The sequence below is a fragment of the Symphodus melops genome, assembly GCF_947650265.1.
Source record: "Symphodus melops genome assembly, chromosome: 7".
In the NCBI taxonomy this organism is placed as follows: domain Eukaryota; kingdom Metazoa; phylum Chordata; class Actinopteri; order Labriformes; family Labridae; genus Symphodus; species Symphodus melops.
This window is the reverse complement of record NC_136697.1, coordinates 13210566-13225344: the sequence shown is the minus strand read 5'-3', so window position 1 is coordinate 13225344 and position 14779 is coordinate 13210566. Positions and strand designations below refer to the sequence as shown.

The 14779-nt window shown below is 39.7% G+C and overlaps 1 protein-coding gene across 1 annotated transcript; it reads right to left on the bottom strand.

Annotated features, from left to right (window-relative positions):
* Positions 1 to 716: 716 nt before the first annotated feature.
* Positions 717 to 6920, bottom strand: angptl4 (angiopoietin-like 4). The gene is made up of 7 exons (XM_079349152.1): positions 6276 to 6920; positions 5321 to 5431; positions 5112 to 5193; positions 3213 to 3326; positions 2943 to 3038; positions 2421 to 2705; positions 717 to 2308 (listed from the first exon to the last, which is right to left on the bottom strand). The coding sequence occupies exons 1-7, from the start codon at positions 6795 to 6797 to the stop codon at positions 2124 to 2126; spliced, it is 1395 nt and encodes a 464-aa protein (XP_079205278.1). The 5' UTR covers positions 6798 to 6920; the 3' UTR covers positions 717 to 2123.
* Positions 6921 to 14779: the final 7859 nt, after the last annotated feature.

Sequence of the window (14779 nt, the reverse complement as noted above, 5' to 3'; positions counted from 1 at the left end):
ATTGTTCCTCTCAAATGATAATTCTGGAAACCCACAAATATAATTCTTCTCAGTAAAAACTCTAATTTTAGATCTGTACAATCCAGTCAGAAATGTAATTGTGGATTAACATATTTCACCACATACATGAGTGGAGAAATTGACTTTATTAGTCCTAGGAAGGATGTTCCTATCTTCGATTTTGACTAGAAAAATGTCCACCACAGGGGACACGTGATACAGTACCATAAACTGTAACTGTTAATGGTGATCTTACTTTTTACATAAGTTTAATTTCAAAAGGGTTTTGTTTAATAATTCCACAATTTTGTTTAAACTGCAGGTAGGCTAACGCATGCTGTCCTCAGAGTTCCCAATAAACCTATAAATCCAGGAATTCACTTTCACCAGCAAGTACAGATATCTTGAAGGCTGAGTTCAGTTCAGAGGACACTCCTGAAATCCTGAAATCCTGAACTGTTTGTTAGAACTGGAAGGATCAGTATGGATGAAACCCGCAGAGGAGGCAGAAAGTGATGCGATGAGAAATTAAAGCCGACACCTACAGGCTCCTGAAGTTTGCTTCCAGGTAATGCGATTAAGCTTCTTAAATCTTTAAGATACTGTACAGTACAAGAGATGCGTCACGTGTGGCTTAATAAGATGGTTTAATTCTGTGTTTAGGCCTGCATTTTGTCACCACTTATTGTTGCACAAAATACACACAACATTCAGTATTATTTCAAATCAATTTTATTGGCGCATTTTGGCCAAAAATGGTTATTCTCTCTTATAAAACGGTTGACATCAGAATAACGAAAAGACAGTATAAATTACAAACAGTGAGCACCAGAAATATATATATATATGTATATATATTGATTCTTTACAGCTTTTAAATAAGAACGGGAACATCTACAAGAACAAAGTCTCATGTCACAAAGATGACAGAAAATGTCACAACAGTTATATTTCAGAAAAGACACATGAAAGTCCTTCATACACTATATACATAACATAACTTGCATCTTAAAGAAAGTCAATGTGACTTAACAACGTCAACATCTCCACAAAGTAAGTGAAGAAAAACTAAATACAATTAGAAGTCGTCAGAAATCATGTTCTACAAAAGGCTGAAATGGTTTTCAGTGCCCCGTAAACTATTTTCTAACGCCAGTCTTAACACAGTTTCTCCATCGTAATCCTACGTAACAGTGACTTATTACTTTACATAATGCCTTTGAACAAAAATCTAAACGTGGAAAATAAATCTTTGTTTAAATTGAATTGCCATTTGGTCCGCACCGTTGGGTTTAAAAGCTTGCTTAATCTGCCTTAGTCTCACTCCTACATACTTCCACCAAAAGCTTTTTTTTTTAAAAGTTTTATTTTAAACTATTTTAAGATTTACTGTGTCTTTTTGCAGTTATTGGACTGTGGCTAGAGTTGGAAACCTGGGAAAGAATGGGAAATTAAATGCGGGAAATGACCCACGGGCAAGAATCAAACCTGGGCCAACCACTTGGAGGACTATAGCCTTGGTACATGTGGTGCGACCTAACTACCAGCCAGGCTATCTGGGTCCCACAACCAAGAGCTTTCTTGAGCTGCGAGTGCTCTCTTTTTGCTACGAAACCACATTAAAACCTAACAGCCCCATACATCCGATCTCTTGAGTGATGAGTGTCGACATGTCGTGGCTTACAGGACGTTGAACATGCTGGGATTTGCCCTGTGCCGCTCTCCTGACTACTGGCCCCTGCTTCCAGCTACAGAAGGAATCAACTCGATGGTACAACGTGTATCCTTTTTTTAGACTGCATATTTTGTCTCTTTTTCCATCCGTGTCTGTACGTGCAGGCAAGGAATCTGCTTGTTTATTCAACTAGCCAGCTGTCGTGAAGGGCAACTGAGCGCGGTTACATCTCTCAGAGAAACAGAGCAATGAAAACCACCAACTCATGTGTATGAGTTCCATTTTGAGGTCTTTGGCTCTGGTGTGATGTCTTTTTTGAAGGGAGATGAAAATGAAAATCTCTACCTCATCAACCCAGAACCAAGAAAGGAAAAAAATAGTCCAAAATCTACTTCTTTCTCCCTCTCTCGCTTGGTCTCAACCCTTTCTTTCTATCTCTTTAGGTTCTCTAAGACTTGTTTTCGATTGCAGCGGGAGCAATCATCATCATGCTGTATTTCAGAGGGTAGTAGCGCCCCCTCCAGGTCTTCCAAAAGATGCTTTGTTTTCTTTGGTGTCGCTGCTTTGGTGGAGGGCTCTGGAAGTATCTTCCATTCAGGTTTGAGCGACCGCAGTTACTGAACCACCAGCCACCTGTGAAGACAATGGGAGAAATCAGGCTAGGTGTTGCTTTTGTGCTCCGTTCCAAAAAACGTAAAGTGAATGCAAAAAAAAGATGCATTTATCATTGGCTCTCACTACTTACCAGAGAGGTGCTTGGCACAGTTGGTGTCATTTTTCTGGTCGTTATCTTGGTCACGGGTTGAAAAAGGCAGGCCGGATGTGGCGTCTGTCCCAAGTGAGCTCTCCAACGTGCTAAAAGTGCTGGTCTCCTGAATCTGGAGCGAGTACTTGGTTTCCTCTCCGGCTAGTTTGAAGGGGAGGCGTACGGATGCCACATCACCACTCCAGTCAGAGAGCTTGATGTTCAGGATGTAGCCACCGTCCTTAGCAATGGAGTGCATCTTTTCTAAACCCAACCAGAACTCTCCTAATGAAAAAGACAAAGAGGGATAGAAAAGGTGAGAAAACTATACTTAGGATAGTTACCTCTGTTTGCCTTTGATCCATTTAAAGATGTGCTAAGATGCTCCTGCTTTCAGGTGTACTAGTTTAAAAAGACAGTAAAGCTGTGTGAACTCATCCAACCTTGGACAGGCCAGCTAGCACCTGTCCAGTCCAGTTTTATCTCCAGTGAAAGTGAGATAAATGTCAAAAGCGTATTTACCATTAAGGCTGCCAAAGCCTTTCTCGTAGGCTTGCCATAGCTGGTCAAAGTCCACTGAACCATCTTGGCGCCTTTGGATCACCGTCCATCCGCCATCTTGATGTAGAAAGAAAAAGCTTGATTAGAAAAAAAATTGAGTTCGCCACAACCGCAGCTTTTTGTGCAGCTTGACCTTTTGAACCATTTTGTTTAAAATTGGTGACTTATTGCCTGAAGTAAAAAATCATTAGCCGGACAACAATGTAAAGGACAAAGTCTGACTCCACTTACCAGCTGTCATCTCACAGAAGACCTTAAAGGGCTCTGCATTGATGGGTTGGATAGTGTAGACTCCACTAGTGGTTTCTCCTTTCAGGAAGAGCTCATGACAGTCGGAAGCCATCTCTGGAAAAAGAACAAAGAGAGAGAGAAAAAAAACACCAATGTTAAGATCAATAGCTTCTTGTAATCCAAACAGCATAATCATCTTCTTTACAGTGTAATTTTGTGTTGATTTATAATTTGTGTATCCTAAACCTGTTCGTTCTGAAACACAGAAGTAGGTCATTTAGTTTGGGATCTCACAGCGGGAGAATTTTCTGCACTGCATTAGCAGAGTGTCTGCAAATGCTTAAAGAGTTTATCAGCAAGTCTAGAGATATAAATGTGTACATGATAAGGCCTTTGACGTAGCCTTAACAAGTGGTAGATAGTGGAGACTGCTTTCTGGGTTATAAATATGACCTTTCTCCCAGTTCCCAAGCAGACTTTCCTCTCAGTGCTACTTGAATTACTCAGTACTACCCTTTGCATTCCTCCCCCTCTTCTTCTGAACCCCCTCCTCTTTTGCTTGTCACACTTCCCTCACGTGCACAGCAGTCAGTCAGTGGCATAGGAGTGCATGGCCGATGCATGCATAGGGTGTGATCACAGCATGGGGAGGGGGATGATCGGGGCTGTTTCAGACATCTGAGAAGGGAGCAACACAAAGCAGGGGACTCCTGAGCCAATTGGGGCCGTCATGTGTCCCATTAGGCACGAGACAAATAGCATCCCTCCAGTGAGCCTTTTAAGAATGAATGATGCCATTAAATAGCTTTAAAGGACAAAAAAAGTCCCTAATAAATTTAAAAAATGAAATATTTTGCTTGTTTTTGTGTATTGACTGGTATTGACCTTTCCCCAGAGGCATGAACTCTTTGTGGTGAGTGGTGGCTGGAGTCTGCCTTGTGGGTCAGGGGTTCTCCTGAACTTTGGCACACTTATTCATGACAATAGTAGAGCAGGAAGAAATGGAGCTGCAGGGTTTGTGTGTAGAACTGGAGGAGTAGGGATGTCTGACTCTCTGACAGATGTAGGGGAAAGGTTGCTCATTCTTGTAGGGATGTGCAAATGTTTGGTTTACACAAAAAGGTGGGACTTCTTAAGAAAGGCAAGTGTCTCCAAAACAGTAAAGGATAGCTGTACAAAGTTAACAGATAAATGGAGGCCACCTTTTCCCATATTCCTCTCATTTTCCTTGTTCCTTTCCTTTTTAATGTTGTACACACACATGGACAGTAATCTGAGGAACATTAAATGCTAGATGTGTACAAAACAATGTCTCGCCTGTTTTGCACCTCCACTGAAATCCACTTGAGCTGTATGACCCGGACTGAACTCACTCAGAGACCAGCAAACTTTCACCCACTTAAAACAATGCCAAAGAAATTTCTTTTTGGCTCATTGCACAAATCTTGCTGATGTCAGAGCTCTGATGTGTTATTTTGATTTGGATGGAATGGCGGATCTAAACTATTGCATTGGCAGTAATTTGCCTTTTACCTGCATCTTACTGACATTTGAAAACTTAGATTTGATTTCCAACTTATTAATGTTTAATTTAACTATACAGTAGAGTACACTGTATCTTTTGTTAACATTATGTTGGTGTTGTTTCATACCATTAGGACCTCTCAGACTATAAGGCACAGCTTTGACAAAAAGAACCACCAGTTGATACTTCTGGAGTCACGCTGAGCAGAAAGCGTGCCCTAAATTGATTAGATTCCTTGATTGTAATTGCTAGTGATCTAAGCTTCTTTGTGGTCTGACTACACAGATGGCCTGCCACATTTGGCGTCAGATTGTGTTCAGTCGACTTAAGACAGTGCCAGGAGGGGATTTTGGACGCTTTCTAGCTTTACTTACCGACTGGTGAGTCGCGTTGCTCCTCCACTGAACTGTCAGTGTTGCTGCTGCGCATGACAGGTCTCTGTCGTGACTGCTGGAGCTGAAATAGTTTCAAAGAAGCAATTGATTTTCAGACATTGTGACAAATTGTGAAAAATCACGACAAAAACTACTTTCGATTTTGACTTTGGCTTTCTGTGCGTGTGCAATGTGTAACTCTTTCTCACCTGACTTTGTAGCGTCCTGATGCGCACGTTTTGCTTGTCAAGCTTCTCCTGTTGGAGTCGGATCCGCTCCATGAGATCATCGATGCGTTTGTTCTGACCTTCCAGCATCAACTGAAAAGAAATCCAACACAAAGGAGCACATATTTTAGCATTTTGTCTTCTTTCTTCCACACCCTGCCGGTGTGTAAACAGAGCTTTAGCAATTCAGAGTACGTCACCAAAGGATTCACCGGATTTAACACAACAAAAGAGACGAACTGGAGAGTTTAATTGGAAAACCTGAATCTTAAGACCCCAGACACATCTCCACCCCTCAATGATAAGCATTTGTTCTTTCCAACCCAGTGTGCTACAGTTATGTAACTCCTTCCAGAACGGGATTTTCCATCCCACTATAAAGCCTTTCAGGCTCACAGACTGAAATAGAAATGGAGCCTGCAAATAAAGCATAACTCTTCAAAGTCCCTCTCACTGTGTTGTGTGGCTGAATGCTCTTCAGGTTGTAAACTTTTGCAGCTGACAGAATGTGTGATTTATTCTTGTGTACTGATCCCTTTGTCTCGCTGCCTTTTAGCGTTTCCCTGCACGTACTGCACGATCTTCCTCCCTGGCCTAAAGGCTTGTTAACCACCGCCCCCTCCTCTTTACGACACCCACCGCTTGCCCCCTGTGCATTTTAATTGAATGCTTTTGAGCTCTGGGAAAAGCCAACTGTTATAGCCTACTGTACATGCACTAATTTAATGAGCACATTCAACCATCTGCTCGAGAATACGAACAACAATTCATTTTGTGTTATTAGTATAGGATTGATATTTTGCCTATAGTTACCTAAACATTGATGTTGCCTTAGTTTTTTTCAACACATTTCCAAATGTCACTCCCTATATCTTTACATGTCTTAAATAAATCATCATTATCAAAACCAAAAGACGGAAAACTAGTGAATTCTCACCTGGATGTTGTGAGCATCACTGTTATTCTTGGCCCCAGGGTTTGTCTCTGACAGCATCGAGTCTCCCTGCAACATGCTGTCCACCTTCTCCTCCAGCCTGCTCATCCTCTCACCCATCGTCCTCCTCTCGTGCTGCATCTCCTCAGCAGTCTCCCTCAGCTCGGCCGTGAGGTTCAGAAACTGACCCTCTCTATCCTCCAGCCCCAGGGCTCGAGCCTTGAGGACCTCACCCTCAACACGCAGCTTCTGGCTTTCCTTCCCCAGCTCTGTCACGGTGCGATTGAAGACCTTCAGCTTGATGGTAATGTCCCTCATCTGGACTTTGGTTTTGTCCACGTGCTCCTTCAGCCCCTGTCCCAGCTGCAGCAAGCCATGGGCGATGACATTTACGTCGTCCCATGCTGCGTACTGTACACGCTTCTCCTTGGCTGCATGGCCAGAGGGTGAGCCCCCTTTCCTCTCTAGAGGGAAACCTGTGACCATGACCAGGCACAAAGACAGAGTTGCCAGTATTGTCTTCATTGCGACTGTTGATCTGAATTGTTAAAAAGATATTGCTTGAAATAGTAGGTCCTGCAGAAGTGTGCAGTATTTTCCCTGTCTTCTTGAGTTGGGTTTGAGAGCTCCAGCTCTTGGCTGAACAGTCACAGTTATATAGTTTCGCAGTCCTCAAGTCTGTGCTGCAAGCTGCCTGCCATTGGCCAGCAGAGGAGAGGGAGGGGTGTAGTTGCTCTCAGGTTTCTGTCCCTCCTCCACCTCTGTTAACATGAATAGTTAACCGAGAGGTGGAGGAGGGACATGATATAACAAAAAGACTGGCTTGCCTCTCTGCACTGTGGAAGACAGGGTGTTCATTATCTCTGAATTAACACAGTAAGTGTATTATGTGTATTTCTGAGTAAATGAGAGAATCCATTCATCAGCCAGGAACTGCCTGTAATAACAATTGAAAGATAAAAATATCAGAGCCCTGATAAAGTGGATGAAATAGTGTGTCGATTTAGAGAGTTCATTCCAATTATACTCAATCTAAAACATGTCAAAGAGTAACTATGTTTATGTTTAATTAAATAATATGATGAAGCATCAATTCATGTAAAGTAATTCATGCTAAGTTTATGAATAAATGTACCAAACTAAAATGTGAAAGTGAAAGTAATAAATGCCATCATCATAATGAGCCTCACACTGTTGCCAGAGAAGATGGAGACCAGTGGATCAAGTGGATTGAACACTATCTGAAGGGAGAATGTGGACTTCTTCGTTTACTTATGTACAAACTCAAGTTTGTTTTTATATTACCATAACATCTATTTAGTCATAATAGATTTATGCTCTTTGTGTGCTAGTTGTGTTAAAGTACACTCTGCCTATTTGTATCCCCTCTTATCTGTATATACTATACTAAATATTGTTAGCAACAAGGCAAAGAATCCACAGGAAAACATTTGGGTTTTGTTAATCTTTTAGTGTGGTTCCAGTTTTGAGTTATTCAAGAAACTAAACATTGACTTTTAGATCTTAACATCACAGGCAGAATGAGAATTTAATAAAGATTCGTAAAGACAGATGGATTTGCTCCAAATGAGAGAATAAAATTAAGCGTATATAATGCCAAAATTCAATAATGTTGCTTGTATTCTTGTTTTCTGACTGATCTTATAAAAGTCAATCCTTAGTTTTCTTTTAATGAGCCTTATAATAATTATACTAAAAAATCATCATGCTCCTGTGAATAAGTGACCACCCTTATTTGTTTTTTTGATTGGTAGATATATAAGATAATAATAGAAACATGTCCAACAGCTATCATAAAAAACAGTATCAGGATAAGTTTGATAATCTCCCAAAGGACTAATGTTGGGAATGAATAAAATCAGTGACCCAGTCCTCCAGCACATCAGGAGAGGAAAGGGCTGCTTGTTCGGAGGACTGTGAGAATTAGGGGAAAGTTCACGCAGCACAGAGAGTGCCCAAATTGCCAAATTGTGGGCCATAGGGTTTCTTTAACAACCTCTGCTGGGGATCTCGCAGGGCCATGCCTGATCCGTGGACAGAACACAAAGAAGGAGCAAGTTTAACCCTCTCCTGTCTGCAGCCCAGACTAAGTAGGTGAAAGGTAACTGGGAGACTGATGACAGTGCTCAGAGGGGAAACTAGGTGCAGAGGAATTACAGAGCTCTTATGCTTTGGGAATGTAACAGTCATGCTTTATTCCCTCAAATCCTTGGCAGAGAGAAGGTTTCCACTGGATTTACCAAAGGAAGCTGTGTTCCAGTTTAAAACAAGTGTTTCTTCATCTTTAAAATCGTTTCCTGTTTCACCAGGAGCACCCATGCAAATGTAGACAGAGTGGCTTTTGTTTGTCTGAAATATTATGTATCAGCGGTTTTTATGATTCATAGTTGAGCAAGAATAACACTGAATAGAAAATGTTCACAGGCGAATTAAAGACTCAGTGTTGTAAAGGAATCTGTCTGAAGTGAGTACAAGCAGGAACATCTCAAAAAGTTTTAAGTAATATGTGAAGCTGATGACAGCCTGTTTTGTAATTCTCATGATTGTACATGTAAAGAACCATCTGAAGTTTAGATTGAGAAATATATCTGATTAAGTTGTTTCAGTTTTATCACAGCCACATTTTACAGACATGGATTGTTTTGATCTTTATCAATTAAGATTTATTAGATATGAAATGGCCAGTTGATCTGGCTCTTATATTTTAACAAGACGATGACAGTATAGGTGGGTCATATGTTCTTGATAAAAAAGACATTGAGGTCCTAACCAATTAACTAATAGTTACACCACAATGTACATCTTTTTCTTTTCATTTCATTTTTGACTTTTTGGACGGCTGAAGAGAGACACATTTGGAGAACAGAGAGTGAGGGATGACATCGGATTCAAACCGCTGCAACCAGGACTGTATTCTTCATGGGGCTGTCGACGTAGCTGCCAGGCTATCTGGTGCCCCCAAAAATGATTCTATGTTCTTGTAAATATCTGGCCTTAAAGTGATAAAGTAAAGAGAGCAACTCTGAAATGTCAGAAATTCACACTGCCATTTATGACAGATGTATTTACATGATAATTTGTTATAACATATTGTATAATAAGGAGCTTCATAACAGTGATGTGTGTTATAAAATGTGAATTTCTGAACCCAAAAACTGCTGTCAGAAAAGTACAAGATTTTCATTCAAAATGTTGCAGAATTAAATTTTGAAGCATCTTCAAATGTCAAAACCCTAAGATGATTACTAAATATAAATAAGGCTAGCTACTATGACCTTCTGGATGTCTTCCAAAGAACAGTTTAATTTTAAAAAGTGTCAGTTTTATTCGTATAATGTCTTAATATATACACTATAAGGTTCCTACCTTATATCTTTGTCCTGCCATTCATTATCACATATTACAGGTCATTATGGGACCCTCATCTCACCACAGCTGCTTATCAAATTTGCCAAAATGGCCGCTCCCATTTCTAGCCGGCATTGTTACCTTTTACCCAGATTCGACACACAGAACATCTGTAAATCCCAGAGCAGCCCCCAGACTTAGTCATGTACGGTAAAATGGATAGATGGAGGAAGGAGAGAAAAAAACAGGTGCTGCAGCATTTTAGAGCCGTAATTCTCTGGTTCTCATACAGGCTGTGATCTGTGTGATCGCTTCCATTTGTTAGCATTTTATGAGGTTTTTGGTTTTATTTTCACTGACTTTTTTCCAGTTATGCTTGCCAGAAAGACATATCTGAATGTATTCCAATAGAGTTAACATTCCCTGAGAAAGATTTAGACCACTTTTGGTTTATAAAGAGAAACCAAAAGAATTCTGAGGAAAATAAACTTTTTGTTTTGGTCTCTGGAATTCTGATTTCTTGCAGAGTATTTTAAATCTTAGCATGTGAAATAAAAAAAAACCCTTGCTAGACTTGATGATTCAACTCATCCATCATCAGGTTTAGAACACCCAATTAAACATTTCTGGGTACGTGTGAGCTTATGGTATCCAAATATCACCTGCTCCATGATCTTCATGATATCATCAGATATTAATGAGAAGCAGACATGCAGTGACCTTTAAAGCTGACTTCATGATCACTGAGATTTACACATTGAATGGAGCTTATCGGTGTAATGTGAAAAAGTCCAAATGGAAAGATCAGATGAATACATTTATAGAGATATCTTTTGTCACAAAATATGCATTAAACAATGGATTCAGCTCTCTAGGCATTTCATGATCACAAATGATGAAGATATAGGCAATAAAAATAGATCTGTTGAAGGATTTACAGTTTGTTTCTAATATCATCACCAATACAGTATTCTGAATTTCTTGTAGAACCTGATTTATAGGCAAATGTTTAAACTTGCATAGCATCAAAAGCAGAAATGTGCCTTATTTTCCATTTAGCACGTTGAGCATGTTTCAATATGATCATTTTATTGAATGCATAATGCCTGCGCCTTGAAACTGGAATGGAATGCACTCATGATAAGTCAAGTTTGCATGTCTGATGGTGTTTAAATGTCCCAGATTTCTCAAATTCCCTCAGTGATTATCTCTTTTAGGCGTTTCCGTGGTGGTAGAATTACATTTAAAAAAACAAATAACACCACAGCTATGACAACTGCATTTTTGGTAAGACTGGAAAAAGGAACAAAAAAAGATTGTTGTCCTTACTTACAAACACGAATGAAACCTGCTGTGCAGAGAAAATGCCTGCCCCAAAGCAGTTTTGCAATCCCCATTCTACAGCATGTTAAAGCAAATTACAGCTGGCTCTACACACTACTGCCCCCCTGTGGAGCAAAACAAAAGCATATTGTTCTGATTTGCTGAGCCCTTTTTATGACTGTTATACTAAGATCTGATTTTGACAAGGCTGTGTTAAATGAAAACCTGCAGTTTTTCTTTCCCCTCCAGCAGTTTATAGAGAGATGAAGTGTGATTCATTTCACCTCTCGCTGGGTTCAGTGCGAACAGGTCCTGACAGGGAGAGCATGGCTGAGAGGATATGAGTGATTTCCTGAGTGGATTCCAACATGCTGTCCTTGGATGAAGATGGTCTTCGTCTTGCATGTGCATGTATCAAGAGACTCTTTTGCTTCCCACACAAGTGTTTCACTTCTGCTTTTTTTATGACGCAAATAACTTAAATATCTTTTTTTATAGCATCTTTAAGTTTCCATGTTCTGAAGCGCTCTCAAAGAAAGCATGTTTCTTCTCTTTGGGGTCAAAGGCTTTATAACACAAGTTATGTAAGAGCAAAGAATATGTGCCCCAGTGACCTGTTTGTGCAGCTGACCACAACACAAATACACACTTTATTTACGCATGTATCGTTCTTGCAAGCTTAAATGAACACAAATACACTAACAGTCTTCTCCTTTGACATTCCTTGCCATCATGCTCAGCGCATGCACGGACGTGTTACATGATACAAATGAATGTGTTTTTGTTTTGGCTTGTTGCTTGACTTGCTTTGGTATTTATTTACCATGAGATACTTTTACTTCTCAGACTGCTGGTATGGAACAAGCTCCTGCTGATAGATGACCCGTACGCTTCTTGTCCCCCAGACTCTCCATACTTTTTCACTCAGCTCTTACTCTGCATATGGAGTCAACGACTGTTCCAGCTGGCAGGAAGTAGGAAAGTACAGAATGTACATATAGCCCTATTTTGAAAATGTTAATATGCAAATTATTATTATAGCACTTGAAATTCACACAGGCTACAATATTTCTGAATTAGGCTTACCACCTCACTCTGAGCAAACACATGCTGCATTTGTACGATTAGGAAGAGTATTTGACTTAATCCTCACTCTTAATCCTGTAACAACATTTAGAAAAGACAACTCTTAAACAAGTATTCTTTGAGGCAGTTGTCTATGATCAAAAACGTCGGATGACTGATTATACAGAGAATTCGAATAAATTCTGCTTTAAAAGTTGTTGTTTTTTGCCTCCACCCAGGAACTTTGTCACCAAACTGCTATAAAACAAATTAACCTTTTGACTTGATGAGTGTATTCCTTGAATAAAATACCATACAATGTTATATTTTTGTTGTTTCACATTTTGAGAATTTTCTTTTGTGTTTTACAAGCTTTGTATGGTAATCTGATACTAATTTAAAACATTTTATATAGCTCTTGTGAAAAAATATAGTTTAGCATTACAGCTGGTATACCAGCTAGCCTTGTTATACAACAATGTTGTTGTTTTTTTCTACAGAATAACCAAACAAGTGGTATAATATGAAATAGTTTGTGTTATATGCTTACAGATTCCTTCTAACTTTGGCTTTAGGAACATATAAAACAAAAGTAACCTTACTTCATGCAAAAAATAGGTAATACATTTCTGGCATACATTTTCCCACAGTTTCCAACTATTCGTTCTGTCTGAGAAATGAAAGCTCAAAACATTACTATTATTCTCTTTGTCTGTTAAACATGAAGCAAAAACTGTGAGAAAAGAAAACAGAGAAAGACCTCATCTGGCTTCATCCTAAAGTAACATTTGCCTGCAAGCAAAATAAATCAATAGCATGTCACACAACCAGACAACATGTACAAATGAAAGAGCTTCAGAGGTGCTACAAGGAAGATTTGTTTAGCGCTCGAAAGCGTCTGGCTACCTATTAAACCGTGCATTAAGCTAAGCTAATTGCCTCCTGGCAGTAAGCTTCATGAGCCCAGAGAAGTAAAGCTTGTATCTTGGACCCAACTCTCAATCATTTTTTTGGCAAAAGCAAAATGATTTAAAAAGTGCACTTTTAATTAAAACTATGCTAAAAAAAATGCAGTTATTTGTGAAGTAACTTAAAGGCACTGCTGTAAAACACTATTCCTTAATACAAACAACCCCTGGAGACCAAAACCAATTACCAAGGTCAAGTATGAATTCTGTGCTACACGCTGCGGCTAGAAATAACCTGAACACATTTTTACACTGTCTGGGGAATCCGCTCAAATGGGGCAGCTGTGGTTGCTAAATGAACAACCCAGAACACATCTTTGACATTTCATGGACCCAGAGCCTCAGACGTGATATGCAGTATAGCTTTTCAGTCTCCCTGGAGTTTCAGAAGATGTGTTCCTATTCCCAGTTCTGTCTCCCAGCCCTCTGGATGTATACCCCGCTTATCAAGCCTGATCCCATTCCCACGAACCAATTGGCCTTCTGTCAAACCTTCAGTCCCAGATACTGTGTTAACTGAAGAGAGGGAACACTCAAGGCCACTTGGTGTAGGTTACTGATCTCAATGATACTAATTCATTGTCCAATTAATTTAATCAACAGGAGTGGAGGTAGCCGCAGGTCAGATGCAGAAGACTCTTACACTGAAGAGGGATTTAACTGAATGGGGCCTGTTCTGGGAAAAATGTGGGTATCTGGCAGACAGCCTCTTACAAGAGCTAGACAGCTGGTTTGGGGAAGAAAAAGGAAATATGGCTTGAATTACAAAGTGTTCCTGCAGAACAGCAGGGGTCCTGGCCTCTGACTGTTTGACAGCTGTGTACTTTTTAGTATACTGACATTTCTGTACAAATTAAATAATTATGTCTCTTATTCATCTGCTGAAAGGACAATTTAAAACAAAATGATACCGTTTTTTGAGAAACCACCCACATTCTGTTGCTTATAGCTGAAACTTGTAATGGAGGAACACATTTTTCTGCTTCACCTGTTTAAAGAAATACATGTACATTCATAATATGTTGTATTTTACCGATCTCCCTGTGTATTAGACTGTAAGAAGGATAACTCTGTTACTCCAGGATCCAGGAAGCTTTGCTCTGCCTACAGAGTAAAGCTTACATAATCCAAATACAACATAATCAGCCTCCGTCTTCAAAGCTCGTTGAATAAAAGTGTGTATCTCATTTTGTTTAAACTCTGTCATAACACTGTGTAAAAATTGTATAGTTTTTGGAGTCAACTTTTGAGTGATGAAAAACCCCTGTTGAAATAGGACTGGCAAGCCTTGTCCCTCTGTATCCAGAATTTGTGCCAAGCTAAGCTAACTGGCTGCTTGCAGTGCTTTCTTATTTCATATTTACCAACTGCATATGTCACATGTCTCCACAAAATGGACTTAAAGTATGAAATAAATGTGTTGATTCATGTTCAACAATGATAAGAGTTTGTTTAAACCAAGAGTAATCTTTTTCTTTGTCAGAGAGCGAGGAAGGAAGGTGGCGAACTGCTTACATTAGCTAACATTACCTTATTATTATTCTTACCTTGTTATAAAAAATGACAGAATGTGCCCTTAAACAATGCTAAGTTGAAACATTAAGCCCATGACCTCTGTCCGTCTGTTCTCTGCTGGGTCTCTAAAGATGGCTCAAATCCTGAACCCTAATCCAAGCAATGGTTTCAACAGGTTGTTCTGGAGGAGACAACCACAAAAACCTTAGTCACTGAAGCTTCTTAGCACTCTGTGTATTGAATCACCAGAAGCAGTTTATCTATTGA

Coding starts and splice junctions, on each gene's coding strand:
- angptl4 (XM_079349152.1), bottom strand. CDS start 6,797: ATGAAGACAATACTGGCAACTCTGTCTTTGTGCCTGGTCATGGTCACA. Junction 5,432..6,275: donor GTGATGCTCACAACATCCAG/GTGAGAATTCAC, acceptor ATTTCTTTTCAG/TTGATGCTGGAAGGTCAGAA. Junction 5,194..5,320: donor TCAGGACGCTACAAAGTCAG/GTGAGAAAGAGT, acceptor AAACTATTTCAG/CTCCAGCAGTCACGACAGAG.